This window comes from Pungitius pungitius, chromosome 11 (assembly GCF_949316345.1).
Source record: "Pungitius pungitius chromosome 11, fPunPun2.1, whole genome shotgun sequence".
NCBI lineage: Eukaryota > Metazoa > Chordata > Actinopteri > Perciformes > Gasterosteidae > Pungitius > Pungitius pungitius.
The window spans coordinates 4669764-4692711 of record NC_084910.1 but is presented as its reverse complement, the minus strand read 5'-3'; the positions used below and the strand labels follow the sequence as shown (position 1 = coordinate 4692711).

At 44.4% G+C, this 22948-nt stretch overlaps 1 protein-coding gene across 32 annotated transcripts in view; it reads right to left on the bottom strand.

Moving 5' to 3' along the window:
• Positions 1-1257: 1257 nt before the first annotated feature.
• The window catches only part of rims2a (regulating synaptic membrane exocytosis 2a), a 113578-nt gene continuing 91887 nt past the window's right edge, over positions 1258-22948 (bottom strand). For 24 of the 32 annotated variants that reach the window (XM_062565283.1, XM_062565288.1, XM_062565287.1 and 21 more), the window contains 6 exons: positions 15368-15612; positions 4691-4832; positions 4462-4574; positions 4227-4328; positions 3909-4048; positions 1258-3816 (listed from right to left, as the gene is read on the bottom strand). In XM_062565283.1, the coding sequence (XP_062421267.1) occupies positions 3613-3816; positions 3909-4048; positions 4227-4328; positions 4462-4574; positions 4691-4832; positions 15368-15612 (946 nt within the window). In that variant the 3' untranslated portion in view covers positions 1258-3612. Of the gene's footprint in view, positions 3817-3908; positions 4049-4226; positions 4329-4461; positions 4575-4690; positions 4833-6935; positions 7487-15367; positions 15613-22241; positions 22464-22948 lie in introns of those variants that run through there. The other 8 variants (XM_062565304.1, XM_062565307.1, XM_037452991.2 and 5 more) reach the window with 4 other exon arrangements.

Sequence of the window (22948 nt, the reverse complement as noted above, 5' to 3'; positions counted from 1 at the left end):
TTGTGTCACAATGGTTCGCTGGTGCAGGCGGAACAGGAAGTAGGACCCAGGCGCAGGATTCTTACAGAAAGTGTTCTTTATTAAACACAACGGGAACAGGAACAGAGGCGTGCTCCAACGACGACTGACAAAGACAATGACGCGACGAGGGACAACAGGCACACGGGGCTTAAATACACAAGGCAGGTGCAGGTGATTGGACACAGGTGGAAACAATCAGGCAATCACAAGACAAGGCAGGAAGTGAAGTTCACCCAGAGACACGAGAGACAAGAAAACTACAAAATAAGACAGGAAGAGGACCCAAACCGTTGGAACAGGTTGGGTGTGGGTCCTTGTACTCGGGTCGGGCTAACGTCCACGCTAGCCGCTAATTGTTTTGCGTTGAGGTGATACTTGAGGCTCGATGCGAATTCCTTGTTGCATAGCTTGCACACGACCATGCTCTTATCGACGCTTCCATCTGTGTGTTTATTATAAGATTTCCCATTCACGGGGCCACCCGACACGGTCTCGTCAGCTTCTTCGTTCATGTTCACTGTGGTTTGTTGTTAGCTGAAGTCATGAACGCTAGTTGGTGCTCCAGTATAATTGGTCCCCGAAACTCATCCAGTGAGAAACGTTCCGCGGTGCAAAAAATAAGTGTAAAAATGCGTAAAAAATGTGTAATGTGTTATTTTTTGTGTAATTAATTAATCTTAATTCACATTGTAATTAATTAATCGTAATTAACGCGCTAAAGTCCCGGCCCTAATACATATATATTTTTTTATTGATAATTTCATCAGGTGCTCCAAACATAACCATTAGTGTGTGTAGGCCCTCTTCTCTGCACTGAGGGCAGATGAAGTGATATCCGTTTTGAGGTTTGAGTCATATCGTTTCATTCATCACCTTCACTGTGTCTCCAACGTGCTCGTACGCTTGGGTAAGAGTCTCCGGGTGGCTGCACACGATCTCCAGTCAAGTTTGTTTTTAAACATGGCAACTTTGGGCGTGGGAGGTGGTGTACGCCTCTGTCCTGCCCCTTCTTGTGCGTACGCAGTTGATACAACCTATGTAGAAGGATCAAATATCCCATATGTTGCATGATGAGTTGTAGGACTCATGGTTCTTGGGGCTTGATACTGATACTGAAGACAAATAGCCATGATTTCCTCTGCTGGATATGTTATAAAGACTTCTTGCTACTTGTTTTGCATTTTGTTTACAGTTGTTTTTTTGTGCAACACTGGCATCACCACCCAACTCTTGGCATCAGTGTAATATCAATTTTTTTATTTTTTATTTGAAAAATAACTTACATAAATCTCTGTACTCAACCATACTTAACCAAGACATAGCCTTGGCATTAACACATTGCACCAAAAAGAGAAAATGAAAAGGCATTCAAAAGGATAAATAACATATGTCTTTGTCATCATGTGAGGCATTTTTCCTGTTCCAAACGAGTCTATCGATCTTCATGGTAGCTTGTTTATTCAAATTCTGACAGGTAAATTATGTACAACGAAAATGAAAATATATATTATAGCGTGTGACAGCTTGTGACAAGGTTTTCTTCAGCAATAAAACGCACTATCGTCAAATGGAAAAGGAACAATGCCTCAGTTCAATTTCATTCAGACATACTGCAACTATAAGATGTGTGTACTTCCCAGACATGAGAAGTACTTCATAATTACTAAAAATAGAAAATAAAAAATAAACTGGTCTTGGCTTTTAAATAAAACTAACAAAAATAAATTAATTTAATTTTCATTCAAACAAAAACATTTTCTGTGGCAATATCCCTTGTCATTTGAACTTGTGATCCGCTCATTTTCACAAACAGTGCCTGTAAAACCACCAAAGCAACATCTCTTGCACGTTTGCTGCCTCTTGATTAGGTGTAAACCTCTTGCTGTACCAATAGAGATTATTTTTGCATGTTCGTCAACAATACTGAAACAAATTACACTTGCAATCAAAACTGTTTCGTCAACCTCCATTGAATATAAAATATTTTCCTTGTCACTTTTTTTTCTCAAAAACCTGAAAGAAAATATGACCTTAGGGGTGGAATGTTTTGTTAAAACTCCAATAATTGGCCACGGAAGACCATGAACTAATTTTTTGTAGAGTTCAATTCAAGGTGAGGGACAAAAGTAATGAAGTTGACATGCACTGTACAAGAAACTGCAAAAATTCCAAATATCATCTTTATCAAAACATGCTGAGTTACTGTAAGGTGTGCCCAAGCCATGTTGCAGAAAATCCTTTTCAACATGCTTGTTAAACAAATCAAATCCAAAATAAAATACATACTGAAACAATACAGAACTGTAAAATAACCAACAGTCCTAAAATCTGGACAATATCAGGGGACTGAACAATGGTAGCGATGGATAGTACAATAAGAAGTACCCTGGGACAAGGAAGAAAAAGAGAAACATGTACAATTTGCACATAATGTTTATCTTTATAAGGCATTAGCCTTTTACTATGAAATAAATAACTTACATTTATTTTCATTATCACTTTTTGTCACATAAACATCTGTTATATAGCTCCAAAGTTTCCTTTAAGTTTCCCTTATCTGCATGTCTGCAAAACACAGACTCATGAATGGCCTAAAGAATGATAAACAATGTCTTCTTTTTTTTTAATTCACAATGTTGCATTCACTCCCCTTGAAAACCATGCACTAGTGAAATTTATCTTTAAAAATAATATAAATTGTTGAAAATGGCTGATCTGTTTTATTTTTCATCTTCTATGCAATTTGCAGCCTCAAGAAAATAATTTTCTTTGATTTTTTTTTAAATTCAGCTAAATTTGTGTCCATGCAAAGGAACTAAAAAGGGAACAAAAATATTTTTTCTCATTTAATTTTCATACAATATATCAACAGAGAAAGAATGATGGTAGATTTTACATCTTTTAATGGGGTTTGGATCGTTACTGCATATTCTGGAGTGTTGATGGTCGCCACTTGAATATTAATTAACTTTCTGGTGATTCACCAGTACGGTTTGATTCAGTACATAAACCTAGAGTATGCCGGGTATTTCTTTTGGGCTGTGGGGGGCGTTGGATACAAGCTGGGACATATCTCACCCAAAGGGATGCTCTCCAAAACTCCATCAACCTAGCGAGGTCGGTTGGCGTGGCGTGACCAAGCATCTGGTTGGAAACACTGTCACCCCCCTTGAGATACAAGAACAAAAAGCAGAAGAAAAAAACAAAACAGAAAAAGGACAAAAAGCAAAGAAAAAAGAAATTTTTCATTCAAAAAGGGCTTCCGTAGAACTCGTTTAGCGGTTCCCAGTACTGAACCCCATGGCTTCGAATTGGATGAAAACCTGGAACTGATGGGTTCCTCGTGCTAAGGAGATCATTCCAGCTTCCTCCAAACAACAACGCCCGGCTACCCCGGGCCGCCAGGCGCTCGCGACACCCTTCGCCACGTGCACAATGTGCGCAACGTTTTTTGCTCAAAACACAGGATCACCTTTCGCACCCCTAGAAACAGGCTCAGAAGACACAACATCAAGCATGCAGTGTAACCGGGGGGCGTGACCCGTAGTCGCAACACTGGCTGCTACAACAACGCTATCAGTCCACACGCTGCTATGATCGAGAGAAACTGTCCAGTGACGATTGGGAAGCTCTTCTTGTCAGTGGGGCCAGAGTAGGGTCCACCAGTGAGGAAGGAGGAAAGAGCTTAAACCAGCCAATCACCATGTTGGACAGGTCCAACTCATCTAACAGTATCTGAACTGCACCCATGAAGGATTTATGGTCCATGCGTCCATAGTCACCCCAAACGATGACCTGCAGAAACAGAAATGCATCAAAGGGATGAGACGAGTGGAAACACTGATCAAATGAAGTGGTTTTGTTGAGAGCGAGTCACTGTCTCTTACCTGTAAAACCTTCCCTCCTGGACTCTCCTCGAACGGCAGTTGCTGCTGGTAAAGGGGGTCCAAGGTTTTTCTTGCTACTTTTGTTTTCTTTTTGGCTATGCAGACTCCGTTCTCCAAAAGGTAGACCTTTACATATGGTGCTGAGAAGAGAGGGGAGGAAGGGGGAGGAGCCAAGAGAATGTCACAGTACGCACAACCTCTGGTTCTTATTCCACAGCCTTGAAAGAACAAGCCTTTTCATCACGTAGGTCGACGTTTACGTCGAACTTGAGGGAGTGCGGAATTGCTGGTGACGACAGGTGTAGGAGCTTCAATTACCTGGCAGTGCCTTGGAACCTGGTTTTCCCACAAGGCCACGGGCTCGGATGATCTCCACCTCCAGTGCTCCTTTCTTGTCCACCATACCAATCTGGATGTCACCTGAAAAACAAAAATACCTGAACTTTCAGCACACATCCCACTGATGTCTAGTTTATGTATAAATAATATATCACCTCCCAAGGTCAACACCAGGCACCATGAATGTTTTGAATTGAAGGATTATTGTTCTCACCCATAGGCGGAGTAGCCAGCGTCTGTCGCCCCACTAGCTGAGCGGGACCGAGACCATCCAGGAAGTCACTGAACTGGGCTTCTGAGGAGAGCCTGACCCCAGGGAAGATGAGACTGGAAGAGAGACAAACACACTGGTTACCACGGAGATGTTGGCACGAGACCAAGCTGTCGTTGAGATAACCACTGCGGCCCTTTGAAGGTCCTGAGCGGAATGCGCGTCTCCTTACTTTCCCTCGGAGCTGTAGCTGTTCATGCTGCCGTCCGTGGACTCCCGGCTGGCCTGCCGAGTCATCCTGCTCCTCATCTCCACCGCCAGCCCCGTCTCCGTGCTCCTCTGGATCGTGCTGCGCAACTTCTTACCTCCCGCTTCTGTATGACACATCAGACGAAAGGAGGGAGGGAGAGTGGCGGAGACTGTCAATCCGGGACTTTGTGACTCACACAGCGCGTTGCACTCGGATTATTCCCGACATTCCAGCGCTTTCATCCGTTTATAGAAAAGCAGAAAAGCGCTCCAGAGGGAAAACAACACACAAAAACCACTCTGGGAATGGAGATCCATCTCAACGCCACGCAGAACAACAAGCACAAGCAGCCCTCCTCTGGTCCGCGCTACCGTCGTCCTTTGGGGGTCTTGCAGAAGCCATCGTGAGTCTGTGCTTCACCCAATAAGATCTAGTCAACGCCCCCCCCACCACCACCACCCACTTCATAACTGATCCAAGACGACGTCTGATTCCCTCTGTTAGCCCACAACACATAACACCACACAGAAAGAGATATCTGATAGAAGCGATTTGGCTTTGGGTTCGAAAGTACATCTTACCTGGGTAATATATCATCACCCTGAACAATATCTAGAAAGTTTAAAATCATCCTAAGAAACTCGGAATGTTACCCCAGCTGTTACTGTTATGTCGTCACATTTTTCCTACTTGTAATCAAATGCTAAATGGCAGCATTGTGTTATCTCCCACAGGATGAATGAAGTTAGTGATGCAGAGTTTACCATCACGTTACTGATTGCATCCTCAGTGCACAGTCATGACAAACGACCATAAGGCCAGTTCCTCCCAGTCATTCCCCAGTTTGAGTGGATGACTCCCATCTAGACTACTGCGCTCCTAATGCGTCTTCCTCGCTGACGCTTTGTAGCTGTCCTCCCTCTCCCCCTATCTCCCCCCTCCTGTCAGAGGAGAGCCAAAGAGAAGAAAGTCGACCCTGTGTCCCATCTCTCGCACGGGTACACCCATGAAGCCTTTCGGCCTTGAAATGGGAGTTGTTCAGGCGGCCTCCTCTCCCTGCTCTGCACACCTCACAAAAGGAGCACAGAGGTCGTCTCTGACGTCTGTAGCGAGACGCAGCTGGTGAACCGGGGCCAATCAGGGTGCCTTTCAGATGTTATCGACATTAAAAACACACCGTTTTCAAGCAACCGAGATCCGTTTTCCTGCTTGGATGCAGAAATAATTGAAACACATCCTATTGAAACACATTCGTCATCGTCTGCACCGCTGATTAAAATCTCAGCTATACTAAAACCATGCTTCTAATGATACCAGGTAATGGGCGGTAAAAAAAAACGACGTAAACACACATTTGCATCTACGTTACAGACAATAGTACAGAGGCAACTGCATTAAATGCAGCGGTAGATGAGCATTATCCAGACTATCAGGAGAAAATGCCCTTTTGTATCTGCCAGCGTGAAGCAGCAGAGGCCTCTAAGTCCGACAGATTGGCTCGTCACCAGAAGTTCACTGCCCTCAAATCCGGGCCAGACAACACAACCCAATGACTCGTGCAGAGTTGGTGGCCAAACAGTGGAAGTTTGAGTGTGTGTGTGTGTGTGTGTGAAATTGTGGCTGAAAAAGACAGTATGATCAGGCAAAAGAATGTAGAGTTACAAAAGAGTAACCTTCTGTACTGCAAACAACTGCTCGTCTCTATTCGTCTATAAATAAGTCCCCTGCCACTGAAATAGGAAATGATGAGATATATAAAAACCCAGTACTGTACTCCCACGCTAAGAAATAAGCAGTGATTCAGTCCAGCTACCATTCACAGATCCATATTTTGAATCATCAGGGCCAAAGGAGATGTGATGACTAACATGACTAGAATACTTTGTCAGACTGGTTGCTATATTCATCCATGTCAACACCACCAGGGGCAGCAATAATAACAACAATAGACAAAGTTCTTCGCACACCAAATCCAGAGATGATAAATCGATTTCTCCCGAGATGCAGACGCATACACTTCCAAATCCCAATGTCACAGGCCCCCGGAGCATCACATCATTGTCCTGATAAAACCACACTGTCATCTGTCAACTCCAAATAGCCCAAACAACTTCTACCACTGCACCTTCCCACTAATCCACTAAACGTCTCTGTCGTCCCACGGTTTCAACTGCGCCCCAACTGCCCCGAGCCTGCTGCTGCAACCCTTTCCCAGATGTCTGCTTACCTCCATCCTCCTCATCGAAGGAGTTCATGCAGGGGAAATACACGGCCAGCGCTTCGAACGATGCAGAGAGGCTCATCTTGCTCTGGGAGCGCTGGATACGCATCCCAGGGACCGCAGCAGAGGCTTCATGCCCCTGCCTGCCCATGGTGACCGGCGTCCGTCCTTGTCAATGCGGTGAATTCGGATTGAAAGCTCTAGACGTCAGCTTTGCCTTCTCTGGCCCGACTGGTTGGAAATAAAAGCTAGAAAGAAAATCGACTCAAATCTAATCTGTAGGACGAAATTGGCCACGCACAGCGAAAAGAGACTCTGTGCAAAGAGAGCAAATCCACGCAGTCGTCTAGTCGGTCCCTGAGCGCTCTGTGCACTGCATCTTAGGAAGCTTCAGTAGCTGAGTCTTGCTCCGTGTGGGTCTGACGTTCCTGCTGCACCTCTTTCTTGAGGGGGGGGAGGGGAGAGAGCTGCATCGCGCACCACCAATCAGAGAGCCGGGCTCGGCTCAGGCGGACCTCGGCTGGCTCTGCGGGTAAACGAGCTCTACACAGTGATGTTGAGCCCCCCACCCCCCACCTTCTCTCTCTCTCCCTCCCCAGTTTGTTACTAACCATTCTTTCAGACCTCTTTGCTTTCTCTTCTCGGTGCTGTTTTGTCTCGTTTGTGCTTTTCATCACCGTTATCTCCCTTTTCGTTTGTCTTCATCCCCTTTCTTATCAGACCCTCTCCCCATCTTAACCTCAAAGGCCAATGAAAACAAGCTGTCATTAGGTCTGCCCATAAGGTCGTCACTCAAAGTACACGTGAGCGATGCTGCTTTATTCCATATTATTCAGAACCGTGTCGGGAGGAATTCACTCTGCTTTTGCTGTTTTTTTGCACAGTGGCCTCAGAATGTGATGAGGATGATTATATTCTCGTGCTGAACCTGACAACTCAATGTCTCAATCTCACTGCCTTTTTAGCACAGATACTGTTGTGTAACAAGAAATTCATTTTCCCTTGATCATCACAAAGCACACTTTCAAACAATGAAACAAGCACTGTGATTTAAGGTCAAACTTGTCTAAACGTGAACCTGTTTTCAGCCTATTTCACTATTTGTGCAGACCCGAGGTCAGCCTCGGTAGGGATCAGAATAACAGTGGGGTTAAGAAAAAAAAAAAGTCTTCCCATGTGGCCCCTGAAATACTGACAGACATTCTTCCTGGCATTGTGTGTGAGGGGCGTGCAATGTATAGTGCAAATGAATATTTGAAAATTGAACAAATGATGGTGATTTTGTTGTGTCTACGATACTGTGCACAGGAAAAGAGAACTAACGATAAGCCCCGCCCCCCATTGTTTCTCCGTTAGGTAGTACAATATACGCTGAGAGATATGTGCAGGATGTCAATCTGATAAAACTGAATCAACGCCTAAAGATCACAGTTTGAAAGTGAGCCACCATGTAACCTTTCAAAATAAAAGGAATCTGAGGTACAACATTGGTCCTGTAAACTGTTCACTGTTACAGTCAATAAATAAAGCAAAAACTGCATGTACAGTACCAGTCATAACTTGGACACACCTTTTCACTCAATTGAATGAGAAAGTGAGTCCGAACTCTTGACTGTTACTGTATTTACATTCAGTATACCTTCGGCAGATGTGCTAACGCTAGTCGACTATGTTCTAATGTAGTCTAATGTGCTCCAACTCCAAAGCTCTCCAGGGAAGAGCGGCACTAAGCAGAGGGACAACTACGGCGCTGCTCTGCACCATCATGAAAATAGCAAAGTCTCTTTGGCGTTCCAGCTGAGGCGAAAGTTCCACCATGAGGGACACTGCAACCTACTTTCACAAAGACGTCCGTGTGCAGCTTTGGTCGAGGTCAGCACAGCCAGATCCAACACTCTGTGGCTACGGTAAAATTAGACAAACACACACACACACACAGTTACAATGCAAACAACCAGGCCTTCTAATGGCCCCTATAAGAGTGTTAAAAGTCACACTAACTCAGACAGTGATGTTGACCTTCAAATTGTGGATATTGAAAAATATTAAAAACATCTCTTTTAAAGGAGAAGCTCTATCTTTGATAGAATCATGTGTATTGTGTTGTTGTTTTTTCTACCAAAGCAGTGTGGCTCCAGAGATATTCTGATCCCCACTGAAATGTTTCAAGGACTTTTGGGTGGATGGCGATTCAATTTTATAAAGACAGTCATGGCCACCCTGAAGGATTAAGCGCAGCGCCTTTACCTGATTGACGATTCTCTATTGAAAGATGAGGGCTTATGTCATTTTGGTGATTTCATGGGGGAATTTCCATTAGATTGGTCATTCCCCTCAGGATGAATTTGACTAATATTGTTCATCCTTTTTTATTGACAGCCTTCCTCTGGTTGAAATATAAATTGGTCTTATTCTTACCTTTGGCCCTGTGACTAGACTTATTTCCTTCGTCCTCAGATGTACTTTGTCTTTTGTGCTAATAGACATATTTCATGGTAAACGTAACTTAATGTTATACCAGCATTGTTTTTGTGAAAAACTCATCTGGTCCTAATAGTAATACCTGTTGAGAACGCAAATGTATTTTCTGATCAGATATCAAACATTTTTAACTTAAAAAAACCTATCCGTGTAGTTCAAAATATTTTATATAGTTTATTCTTAACCATCCACCCAGTGCACAGTGGAAGAAGTATCATTATATTTTTCCCATGTTTTGAGAAATCTGTTCAATACGGCACGTTCGCGTGTGTTCAAGAAAGTTAGTCTCTTACACGCCTGAAGAAGATAATCTAGGTTTCCTTTTAAGGCTCCCATTTCCCAACTGCATGACCGGGACAGATTCACGTTAAAGCTTTACTCTCACTCTAAAACCACAGGACAGTGACGACAGGACGGGAAATCACGAGCACCTCAGACGTTAGGAATCCGAAGAACGCCGACCCTTCTACTACAACAACAGAGGAGCGTAACATCCCAGAAGTCCTGCGCTATGTCCAGCTGGCAGTGATCACAGGTGGTGGAAGCTTTCGGAAGTCTTTCTGATTGATGGTCCCAGGCCGGGCCGAGCGGCGGACAGCGGCTCCGGCGCGCCGCACTGTAAACACAGCCTAATGGAGGGCTCTAAACCCCGGTGCACACGTGCATGGAGGTAGGCAAACACCCATATTTGAGCACTTACATGCACACTGGCCAGGACACGCGTCAATATATTCGCAAATACAGGAAAACACGCTCTCTTCCCTAGGTTTACATTCCCTGCGGCCTTCCTTCGTGCACACAAGGAGTGCAGTTACCTCCTCCTGTATGCAGCTCAAATCTGACCTGCTCAATAAGGGAAATGGCTTCTAGTGCAAAATAAGGTGTGACCTCCAAGCTTTCTAATGTTTCACCAACTACAAAGGAAAATATTGAATTACAATTTTCGGACACTATCTACTTGCACTTGGTAGATATTCTAGTGTCCACCAGCTCTGATTATCACAGTTTGCTCATGTGACTTTTGTCAGATATCTTTGCATTAATAGGTTAATGAGAAATCAAAAAAAATATGGAACAAAACAGAAAATAGCTTAAAGACTGTTAAAAAAGACGCGTAGCTGGGTGTCAGCGATAATCACTATAAGTGAGATCTGCATCCAGTGAGGCCTTTGGGTTCACAATATCCACACATATTCCTCATTACAGGTTTAAATCCTGTATTAATGTGATTAGAAGTTAGAAATTAGTAGCCTATATATTTAGTATGAAATGAGATAATCGCACCCACGGTGCGTTTTGCTTCAGCCCTTCACTGGAAGGGTTCACACCCTCAGTGGAAGGCGCGAGGTAAGAGAGGCATAATTGAAATGCAGGAAGTGTAGCCGTTGGAACAGTCTGTTCCCTGGCGGCTCCGTGGTGTAAACACGGAGGGAACAGCAGATGGACAGCGACCGAGACGGGGAAAGGGAATCAAAATACTGCCGCGTCCTTTTCGTGAAAACACCCCGACGGAGACTGCCGACGTCACCCCAGCTGACTTGTCACAACAAACTAGCGTGATGTGCAGAAAGGCATCTCATGAGTGTGAAAACCCAAGCGTGTTTTTAATCATTTTTCATGACCGGGAGGAACATCACGCTGTACACTCTGTGACTACCCCGACCGCAGCGCATGTCTCAAACCAAATGAATAAACCTCTTCCTCCTCGACTGACAGCTCCAGCGTGCTGCTGTCAGCGTTTACAGACAAAACAAATAACAGGAGGAAGTCATATTTTCATCTAAAAATGTAGGGTGGAAGTTCATTTTCAGTTCAGTTTGAATAGGAGGCAAGAATGAACTCCACTGAAACATGACTACATGTAATTGAGTGTTTGAATACAGGGTCCGAGATTCAGACCCTGGTCAAAGGAGACGTTTGGCTGTGGAGCACGAGCCACACTGCAGGCAGGCGCAAAACACAAAGCAGCGTGGCAGGGTTAAGAAGAGGAGTCTTATTGATAGAGAAATTGTTATTCTAAAGATATTCCACCAAAAATGTATCTTTTTAGTATCGAACTCTAAACGAAGGTTTGAATTGATGTGACAGAACATGAGCGCTAAAAGAATAAATCAATTGCAAATTGAGTGCTGAGCTTGGCAGTTAAAGTCTCAATGAGTACACTTCATATAGCAGCAGTATCACAATATTTGAATATTTGGATGAATAAATGGTCTTTGGTTAAAAAGAAATGCTTTTTATCGTCTTCAAAGCTCTGCCAATATGAAGCCTAACTGTAAAATATTACATTGAACATAATAAGTAAATCATAATTGACATAGCTTCACCTTTGAGGAACTGATGCTATTCCGAACTTCCTTTTGTGTAATGCTGACCTTGCGTGTTGAGGTTCTGGTGTAGCTGCACAGCAGATGGGATAAAACCTACATAGAGTGGCCACAATCTAGGTCCATTCTTGCAGCCAGCAGCAGGGAATATATTGAAAAAACATTAGAATTAGACATTATTGGTTTAAATATCATCAATACTGTGTTGTTATGCTGGGCTTTTTAAAGGGGGCATTCTTAAAGTTGAGCAGAATAATCTCTGTAAGCCTATAATCTTTTTTTTTTGCTTGAAAGTGCTCTCGCTAAATCAATTTGAGTTGCTAATCAGACATTAACAATAACGGGCCCAAGGAGGAGGAATCCTTGAGCTGGATTTTAAGGATGTAGGTTAAAATTCTCTCTGCTGTGAGGTGAGTTCTTGGTATAATGTGGTGGCTAAATGAAAAGGAATAAAATCTCCACTACAGTTCATTTACAAACATTTAGGTCAGGGAACAGAGATCTCAGGTGACATAAGTCCACTAAAGAGCTTTTGTAAAAGACATGGAGACAGACAAAGACAAAGAGGAAGAGACGCTGTAGAGGAAAAGGCTGAGATGGGAAACACGTGATAGCCAGCTACAAATGTCCGTTAGACCAGTGGGGCGCTCGTGACCCTCCGTCACTGCTGGACCTGCGCGCCTGAGCTCCTTCCGTACGTCTTCCTGTGAGCTGCGTGTCTGCTCGGGGCCCCTAGGAGATTAATTAGGAGCCTCGGCTAGCCAAGCAGCTGGCCATATTGGCCCCCGACTTACCTCAGAAGATAAATCACCTCTGCTAAAAGCCCAAAGTTCAGCTATTTTACCACATACAAAACAGCCTGTCGGAGGACACTAATACTGCGGGTGGTGTAGCAGTGTTCGCTCTTTTGTATACGTTTGGCTATTCTGGGCATCGTCTGTTAGGTGGCCTACATACTCACTCTTAGTAGACTTATATATTCATCATGGAACACGGCGATGAGGAATGGTTTATTTTTATTATCTCAGTATCAGCGGCATGAAGCACATGCATCCATCACCAACAGATTCCTCTTTTCTTAGAAGCAAAAAGGAGGACAGTGATTTAAAGTCCCTTTTAGAGCCAATGAAACAGCATCTTATGTGACTTTCATTCTGAACAAAACGTGCACAAATTGAATCCTTCGGGGTCAAATTGCAAAAGAATGACACATCTGGTCCACATAATGTGGTAGAATAAAGTAGGCCGTAAGAAGAAGCACGCTAGATTACCCATGGCTGCACCCGGGGGAACACACAACTAGATCTACGGTGCCGCATCCTCCCCACTGATTACTTCTTTTTTTTTCTTTTCGACATCACCCCGCCTGCTTTTGCCAATCAAATTTCTTGCACTTCCTGCACTGTTGACCTCTCCATCCTTAACAACGAGAGGCTGATGCTGAGCCGTGCAGACAGTGGGCGCCATCAGGAGTCTTTGAAAAGCCGTCGTGGGGAAAAACTACAGATAGCTACTACAGCTAGAATGCTGGTGGATGCGTTGTACTGACAGTTCCCCTCCATGCACATTCATCTTGAATTGCTTTTAATATGCATTAAATGTGCCCATATTAAAATAATAATAACAATTGGTCCTGTTATTATTCTATAGATGTTAAATAATACAATATTTAATGAATCTGCGTGTGTGTGTGTGTAATAATAAAATATAATGTATTATATGAGGCACCATTTGCAGCGAACATGTGGACCACAGCCAATAATGACTCACACAGACACTGTGAAGTGAAGATGTGAACACCAGCTGTAAAATGCTGACAACATCTTCATCAGCATATTCTGGATGACAACGTCCCCGCTGATCATTTTTAGCATAGTTAGTACATTTTGCAATGAATATACAGAGAAAACAAGAAAAAATACCTTAGGAAAAATGCCAGAAAATATGCACAAATGAATGCACAGGTGGGTTTACAATAAAACTGCAAGATTTTAAGTAAGTTAAGCTCTGTATTGAGTTTAAACACAGATGCATGGTGATGGTAATCTTTCACTGGCAAAATTAAACAGTTACGTACAGCTCGTACACTCCGAACGTCATTCAGATGTAGTGATAGGCTCATATAAGCAGTTCACATCTAAAGCTGTAAACTTTGTACAGACTACTCAGGCTGGGCCACCTGGGAGCACATCCATTCCATCTGACTGACCCGTGTTTGTCAAAGCCAAACTCGTGCTGCCTGGCTGATCGCCGCCCCCCCCCCCCCCCCCAACCCCCCACAAGCACTTGGCAGCGCACACAAACTGTCCTGAAATGGTCCATCCTTTGAATGCACCCTTCAAGCGGGCCATGAGCCTCTCAGGATAGCGAACAACAAAGCAGGGCTGGAGGCAGCTTGGCAGTGTCGTAGGCCGGTGGACAAACAAATACGGATCTCCAATATAGAAAAGCAGATGTGTGCGAGTTCACACAAACTCAATGTGATGCACTTAAAAGCACAGAGTTAAACATTGACAGGAGACTCAGACCGCTCCGTTTGTGTTGCGTCTGCTTGGGAACGGAGTGTGTTTGTAACTTAGTTCCTAATATCCTAATGGCCTATTATCAGAGATCTGTAGACTCCATCATCATCTTATTCAGCAACCTAATCGTCATTAATGGTCATCAAATGCGGATCAGACCGCCGACCCTCTGATTGAAGGACAAACCTGCTCGATCACTGAGGGGTGGAATTGATTCTCGACCACTTTAGGGTTGAACAGACGAGATGAAGAGGCCCTCAATGCTCAGGAGGACCACGGAGAGTGGAACAACTGACCTTAGTTTATGAACGGACCTGACCTCAATCTGTCAGCCATCACCGTACGGCACCTGCCAAACTGCTTTTTCACGCTGTCTGGCACCTGCCGCACTGCCCCCTCATCCCCTCTCAAAGGGTTATTCAGCATTTTTTTTAAAGGAAAAAAAATGTAGATTTGTATGTAATTTGTCCGGAACATTTGGCACCGCTGGAAAATATATACATGCAGGACTTTCGGCAAAAGCAACACAACTCTCCGGTTCTTGTGTACATCTGGCTCATGCGCACACTCTCACACTCAGGAAGCAGCTGCACACAACCGCAGTTTGAGGTGGTGGTGTTTCACACTGGCACGTCACAGTCAAGGAGGCTTCACAACATGAGACCGGTGGAAAAAAAGGTGACCTGAGACAATCAGCTGAGGTCCATTATGAGGCAGGAAGTAAAACGACAGATAATTAGAAAAAAGCGCAAGAGATCATCCGCGTTTTGCGTGAATACACAGCCAGCCCCAGTGGTGTAATAAGGAAACAACCGAGGCAGAGAGACAGAGAGAGGAATTTCCACAAAAGCTTTCACCTAAAAGAAAGAAAGAAAACGAGCATTAGAAAAGCCACGCTGTCTCCTCAACTCCAACAACTCCAGAAAAGCACCGTGCAGAGTCCAAAGCCCTTTGAGAAAGAAAAACAAAAGGGAAAGTAACACCGTAGAGGAAAGAGCAGCTGTATTAGAACACGGCAAACAACAGTTGGGGAACCACAAAGACACAACAAGAGGCCACGGGACAGATGAACACACACACACACACACACACAGGGGAACACACATACCTGTTTGGCTGAGCTGAGAGGTGCTCCGGCTCTTGCGCGACATGCCGACCATGGCCTGCATTTTGGCACCAATGCTGGAGCGCCTCTTCTTGTCGTCGGTGCCTACCGTGCCGACCGCCGTGTCCGACTGGCTGCCGTCCGTCTTCTCCAGGTTGCACATGTCGCCGCTGACGCTTGTGCTCTTGGTCATGTTCACGCCGCCCGACGAGCCCATCTGCCTGTTTTTCATTTTGGATGCAAAGTCACTGTCAGCCACCACCATTGACAGGAAGGAAGGAGGGAGGGAGGGAGGGGGAGGGGGGGGGGGGGGGTTGCAGGCGAGGTCAGAGAAGAAAGAGGACAGGACAGAGGAGATGACGGATGAGGAGACAGGAGGAGAGGATGAGGAGGGGAGCAGAGAGAGCCGGGGGATGAGAAGGCGTGGGGTGGAAAGGAGAGAAGGACAGAGATCAGGTACACATGTTCATGACTCACAGTGTCGCTGCTGAGTTTAGTGTCTGATGCAAATTGGATTGTAAAAAGATTGTTCATGCAGTGAACCCTGAAAGAGTCTTTAATTAGTTGTGCACTGACGGATGTGTGACAGTTGCCTTGTGTTGCATTCAAACACAAACAAGTGGCAAGTGAGTGAACACTCCATTGACCTTCACATCCTTCTTGAAGCTATTGGCCTCATCCAGCATGCATGGTCTTTACTCACATCAGTACCGCGTTATGTGCGCGCTCTCTAAGCACCGGGTGCTCGGCTTGTGTCGTTCTGACTTAATATTTCAGTAGTACAATTCTGGTGGCAGATCTTTTATTTGTTACTATTAGTGCACACAGCATTACACTTTCTTTTAAATGATTCTGAGGAGCAAGTGATGTGGAACATGATGGACAATAATAGGATCGCTAACGATGTTTCATGAGTCTTTTTCTTCACTGCCTATGCAGTGCTGTTTTGTTTTTTTGGCACATTACCGCCACCTGCAGGTCAGTGGAGTGTAAGAGAGAAAGTATCCTACATTGACCCCCTTTGTGGAAGTTATTCTCTGAATTTAACCCATCCCACTCAGTGGGAGCAGCATGCTGCCAGTAAAGGCAGTTAGGGGTCAGGTGTCATGGGACATGGAGCAGCCAACCCTGCGGTTCTACAGCGCACCCTCTCTACTCCATGGCCACTGTCGCATTAATGTAATGAAATCACTGTATTAGTGCAGAAACAAAGAAAACAGAGACTCACAAGGTCCCTTTGGCCTTCAATCTTAACTTTAACCCCGACATGGACATCCCATCCTTGACGTTCTAAGAAAGATTTACGTGTCTTTGTCAACTTCCTCTGCTGAGAAAGATTGCATCACATGACTGAATGCTCCGGAGCAGCTAATAATGACCCAAGGAGTGATCGTCATATCCCCTGCTGTTTATTTTTTAATTGTTTAAATGCACCACAGTTTAACAAGCAGGACTTAGTGTGTATGTTTTACATTGTAGTATTGGCTAATGCACGTGCAACTAGAGATGATTAGTAATTCAAGTTCCCATTTGGACCTCTCTTGCTTCGCACGTTAACACACACGTTAAACTGCACACAAAGGGAGAAGTTGTCTGTCATCAGCATTATTCTCCAGCCCTTCACATTTGAATGGAAATAGGCCAGTGTCCAAATTAGAGTCTTATTTTAGCTCTGCCCGTAATATTATCTTGAAGAGACAAATTACATTCTGTATCAGGGGCTCTGCATCCTTAATGGGATAAGTTTCGTGTAGCTGCCTAAGGCTACCGCTCATTAATTAAAGTGTCTGACCTCTGCAATGTAACTGTCTTATAAAGGGAACTTATGGAGAGACACGCCGACTAAAATGTGGGAAGAATCGATGCGGTTCGACAATTGACTCCATCAATTACTTCAATTAGGCTCAGATCCCACCCCTTCATACATTAGACATCAGTGTTTCACTCCATTGTATCAGAATTAAGGAAAAGATCAGTATTTGATCAAGATCATATCTGGCATTGTAATAGGTCTTCAAGTACAGGCAGTCATGTTGCATTAAGTTAACATTGAAGGTGAGTGATTCTTTAATTCAACCTTTACTCAACCAAGTGTTCATAGCCTGGTTCTCTTTGGTTTTAAAGCTTAAGGCTGCTTGAGAGGGAGAGAGACAGAGAAACCTTCATCTTGCTTTCAAGGAGGTGGATCATAGATTACACTTTCTATTTCATCTTTCATAAGGGTATGACAACACAGAACTGTTTGCTTATACCATTCGTCTGGCTGCCGCCGAGGACGCTTTGCAGTGCCACGCGAGTCTCGATGTTTATACGCCCGACTCCGGCTGATGGTGAAATAGGTCAGATGTGCTCTAAAAGGTATAAAGCCTTTTGTTCATGCCAGGCTGTAGCGCCAGTGGGCTCTGTTATGGATCAGTCTGTGCTTTAATGCATAAATATTGAATGCTTATTGGGGGATTAGCGCCTTTGATCAGTCAATGCAGGCCAGAGGCTTTGAAGCTGACTTCGAGCGACTTCTCGCAGCGCGGGACGATGCCGTACAGGTGATGCTCTTTTTGCATTGCATGGGGCATGCATTTTATCTGGTCGACAGGTGATAATGCTGCTCAATGTAGTGGCGAGGCTTCTGCAAATGATGAGGTTAAAATGGACGGACACACAGACTGCCCGGTCCCTTTCAAATAGATATTCATCTCGCAGAATATCTTTTTAAAAAGTGTTCTATTATTATAATTAAAAAGTAGATTCATTTTTTTCAAATGGACAACCCATTCTGGTGATTTTTATTTATTTTTATTCAAAATAATTCTGCATTTAATTTCCCTTGAAGGAAAACAATTCCCTCTTGGTCTAAATGGACATTTAAAAAAATATACATTTCTAAACGAGCAGCATTTGATTTTCCTAATCTCATCTAAAACCTGTGGTTATACTGATTTACGATGTACAAATATGTACGTTAGCACCTGGTCACAGTTCCTAAGACAGACATTACTGCATGTCCTCTATCTGAACAGGTCTTGGCACTCTGGCCGTTCGCAGTGTCAAATTTGCCTGCTTAGAAAACTGGAACCCTCAGGGGGATTTCTGATTTTCGACCTCAAAGAACATAGTGTTCCTCATGCAGATCGCTCACCGTGCATTCTTATCTAGGCCAACATGTTCCCAAGGCAAAACAAAACCCAGAAATGTCTTTGTCTCGAGGAAATTGTGACCGATTATTGTCTGAATGTAAGATCACATAAGATCAACCGTATTTAAAAAGATTTTTTAAGACTTAAAAACGGAATCAATATCAGCCAGACTAAAATGTATTCCTACCAAATAATGTTGTCTACTTTTAGCTTGGTCACATGTTTGGATGTAAGAATTATCTCTGCAAACAGATGATTGCAGTGTTTTAAATGGCCTCTTAAAGGGCCAGTTCATTGAACAAACATTGAAGTGCTCCATGTGAACATAAACGGAGGCTACGTCGCCCTCCCACACTCATCCCCTTCACAGAGAGGATCACTGCTCCCTTGTAAGTTAAAGCAAAAAAGAAAAGAAAAACGTTACCATGGCAACAGTGCCCCAGCCGGAGCGTCTGCCCGTCAACACAACGCCAAAGATGTTTGTGAGAGACTGAGGTGGTTAATGGAGGTGTGAAGCGCTATCGCCAACCACAGAGGACGGTACCTGCCTCTCATTAGGCAAGCTGCTGTTGATCGCTGACGAGCTTAAAGTTAACAGGGCCTCCCTCATATTTTAGTAATGATTATTAGCCTGTGGCCATCAAAACACCCGTCTGTATCCTCCCTCACACGAATGTGCCAGTGGCCGGGCAACAACATCCCGCGTGAAAGAGACATGGAAGGGCAGAGGTTAGGCGGGATTTAAAAAGTGCTGACGGAAAGCTCCTCACACACTCAGGACGGCTGTGTTCAGTTTAGAGGCGCGTGGCGGAGCATTTGCCTCACTCACTTTGGGTTAGCGGCGGTGGCAGCGCGAAGGGGCCTTTTTTTTTTTATGTGCAGCAGATGCACACTTGCACTGTGACCTCAATACGCAGGAGATGAGTCATGGATAAATGGAGCTAGTGGCGACGTGTTTTTCTGCCGGAGCCAACTGCTGCGCTGCTGTCATGCGTCGATGAGCATGACAGCAGCGCAGCAAGCATCAAGCATTGCACAGCCACGTCCATAGAACTCTACTGTCACTAATTAAAGGGTGCGGATCCTCGGCCCTCTGCTGTTACTGTTCCTGGTACAGGCTGGTGTGGAGTGTGGTCACTAGCAGAGCTTAGGCATAAGCCCGTGGAAAACAGAAGTGGCTTCTCTTTCCCCCCGGTGCGTACAGCAACCGCTAAGCTCATGAGGTTGAAAAGCGACAACGTGCCGTGTCTGCTAAGGATCGTATTCTGTTTTATGCAAATGAGATTCATGGCTTAAATATCCAGAGCCACGCAGTCACAACGTGTTAGGCATGTGGACTGTAGCGTTTTGTAATCACAGCAACTAACATTAGCAAGTAATCTGAAGAATTCATTAGTTTGTCCACGACACTGCCTTCATAATAGCATTTTGTTTGCAAATTATGAATTGATAATATTAGATAGTTACATACATTTTCTCCTGATTGACCATTGATTTAGTTGACGAGCTGTTTCAGGCCTCGTCGATATTTCACAAAAAGTCTCCTTTTACGAGAATGATTTATCTCCTGCTTATTTAAGGCGACGAAATCACTAAATATAAATACAATATATATGATGATAAGTGTGATTAAACTTGTGTATATTATGTTCTATCTTGTACAGACCTGGAAGTGCTCACTATAACGGCGTTAAAGCTAAGCTAGAACAGAGTACCAGCATTGGTGCAAAGCAATGAAAAGTCAAAATATACTTGCATGCACCTAAAATAATACACCTGTACGAGTCTGGGAGAAATATTCTAGATATGTATATTAGTTCACGTGTACCCCATAAGTTTTAGGTGTATTAAATATGTTTTGCAGCTGCCCTCGTCCACTGCAGAACTTTTCTCAGTGCTGGTACTCCTGTGTGTTCATCCGAACTGGGGCGCCGCGCACTGATGAACCGGAAAAGATGGTGTGCAATGTTGTAGACTTATACTGTAGCTGTCATGAAGCATCTGGGGTTGATCACACAGAAAATAGTTGTCAGCGTGCAGCTCACTTCCAGTCAAGGACGAAGACAATGTTTGAGTTTAAAATAAATGAATTAGAATGTATGCATCTTCAGAATGTACTTGATTAGGCAGGGTTTGTGTCACACAATTGAAGGATTCCAGTACCTCTTAATAAAAGTGAATTGATTGCTAGTTGACAGTGTAGGTATGGGCGTTGTGGAAGAGAGAGACAGAGAAAGAGAGAGAAATGTTCTTGGCATGTGGAGAAGAAGCCGGGGGGGGAGTGTGGGAGGTTCGGGTTGACGAGTTGCAGGTGCAGAGGGACACAGACAGGCAAAATACGCTGAGCAGCACAGACGCACAGTGAAGCAACTCCAGACTGGAGCCGCAACAGCTACAACCTGCTCAGGACTAATGCACCGTCTTTTAGCGTGTGCGTGTATCTGTGTGGGCGAGGTACATGCAAAGCAAGCGTGCTCTGCTGTGGGTATTTGGCATCTGACGCGTGCATTTTCTTAATCAGACCGTACACACTGGTGCAGTGGTAAATCGCTCATAAGAGGGTGCAGCTTTTGTCCTTAATGTGTTTTCGATTCAAGTCGAAAGCACACGCGGTGCAGTGCTAAAGCGGGGGGGGGGGGGGAGAAGCTCTAACTCGGATCCTGCTGTGAATGTGATTTGATAGTGAAGACATCTTATTAGCATTGCAAGCTAAGCTTCAACCCTGCTGTGGGCTTCTCAATCAGTTTGTTCTTGGATTTGCTCTTGACATACTTTGTATGCCTGCTAGTCGTGCACTCCTCAGAAATGAAACCAACTCTCTTGTGGCCAATTAAATAGCTAAACATAGTAGAATAGTTTTATGCGCGCATGAACTTAAAAAGTCAAGATTTTTCTATCATTCGGTCATGTGCGTGTGATTGCTACAAAGAAAAACGACCATATTGCTTCATGGTGAAATAGAAATACCTCATTCAAATCTCTGAGGTAAGCTATCCCTATTAGAATGTCTCACAGAGGGTAAAACCATCATAGGGTATTTAGACACATGCTTGGGAACAAGAGGATGATTGAAGAACCTGAGCATTGTCACTGAAAGGGAGATGTGTCAGCTGACTGCATCCTGACTGCTTGGTTTGTGTCTCACACCAGGTATACTTCATTTTCTCCTCATCAAACCTCGTGGTCTCTTTCCATGCAGACACGCAGGTACCGTCTCATTCGCAGAGGTTTTCAGATATCTGCTTCTGAGAATTTAAATATAATGAATTATTTTAACCAAATTTGGAAGATATTCTTTGATGTCATCTTTTGGCACTGAGGAGTAGTCTGAGTGACCACAATATTGTTTTTTTTAACCGACATTGTCGGAGTTCATTTGGAGATAGGGTTAGGGTTAGATCCCATGGATGAACAAAGATCCCATAACTTTTGTGAAATGTCATGTGTTCCATCATGGGGCAAATAAAAAATTCTTCCTACATTACATAGGTCAATCCAATGCACACCCACACTTTCTCTCTTAATCAGGAATCCCATCTATAATATATGGTGTACATATGTGCCGTATTCCTGCAGACGTTATCCTAAAATCTCTGCCAACGAATCTGAACCTGTGAAGGCTACATGGTTCCTCAAACTGTTAGTAGGAACGCTCCTTTAGTATTGGTAAGGGTTGATAGGGCAACCGTTATCATGGCTGAGGGGAGGAGGACAGTCTACAGTTAGAGGCTGGCACGCGTTACCTGAGGTCAGTCTCTGAGATACTCCTCTGGTGCGAGTCCTCATCCTTCTCCACCAAATCCTCCTGATGCTCCTTGCCCGCGTCTACCTCGCGTCCCCCCTTCGATCTCCCCTCTTTACTCGCCCTCCTCCCCTCCGGCCCTCCTGCCCCCACCCCCGCCTCCTCCTCTACTTCTCCTAACTGCGCGTCCCTTTCCGGAGACTGGCTCCTCAATCGCAACTGGCTGAAGACGGGGGGGGGGGGGCGGAAGCGATAGAGCGGCACATGCAGAGCAGAGAGAAAAACCACACAAAGCATGAATAGTGTCAACAATAAGAGAGAGAAAGACCAACATAGACAGCGAGTGCAGCACAGAAAGCAGGCTGTTTCAGAATAACAGAAAACAGGAATGCAGACTTACAGCAAACTCCATGCAAACGATTGCGCTTTTTTTTCATATGAAACAACATTCGAAGAAAGGGTACGTGTTTCATGTTTCAGTGTGTGTGTTGCCAGATATGGACAAACTTTCCCCCCCCCTACAGCCCGAATGAGTTCAACCCTTTGGTTCCCGATAATTGCTTTTAAAACGGAGCCAAACCTGAACTCACCACAGAGAAAATGACACGCGGCGCATTTCCCTCTATGCGGTTAACCACGCGCAATCTATTTCAGCTCTGAAAACATCTGGACCTGGCAACATGTATGCAAAGACATGTTCGCAGCTGA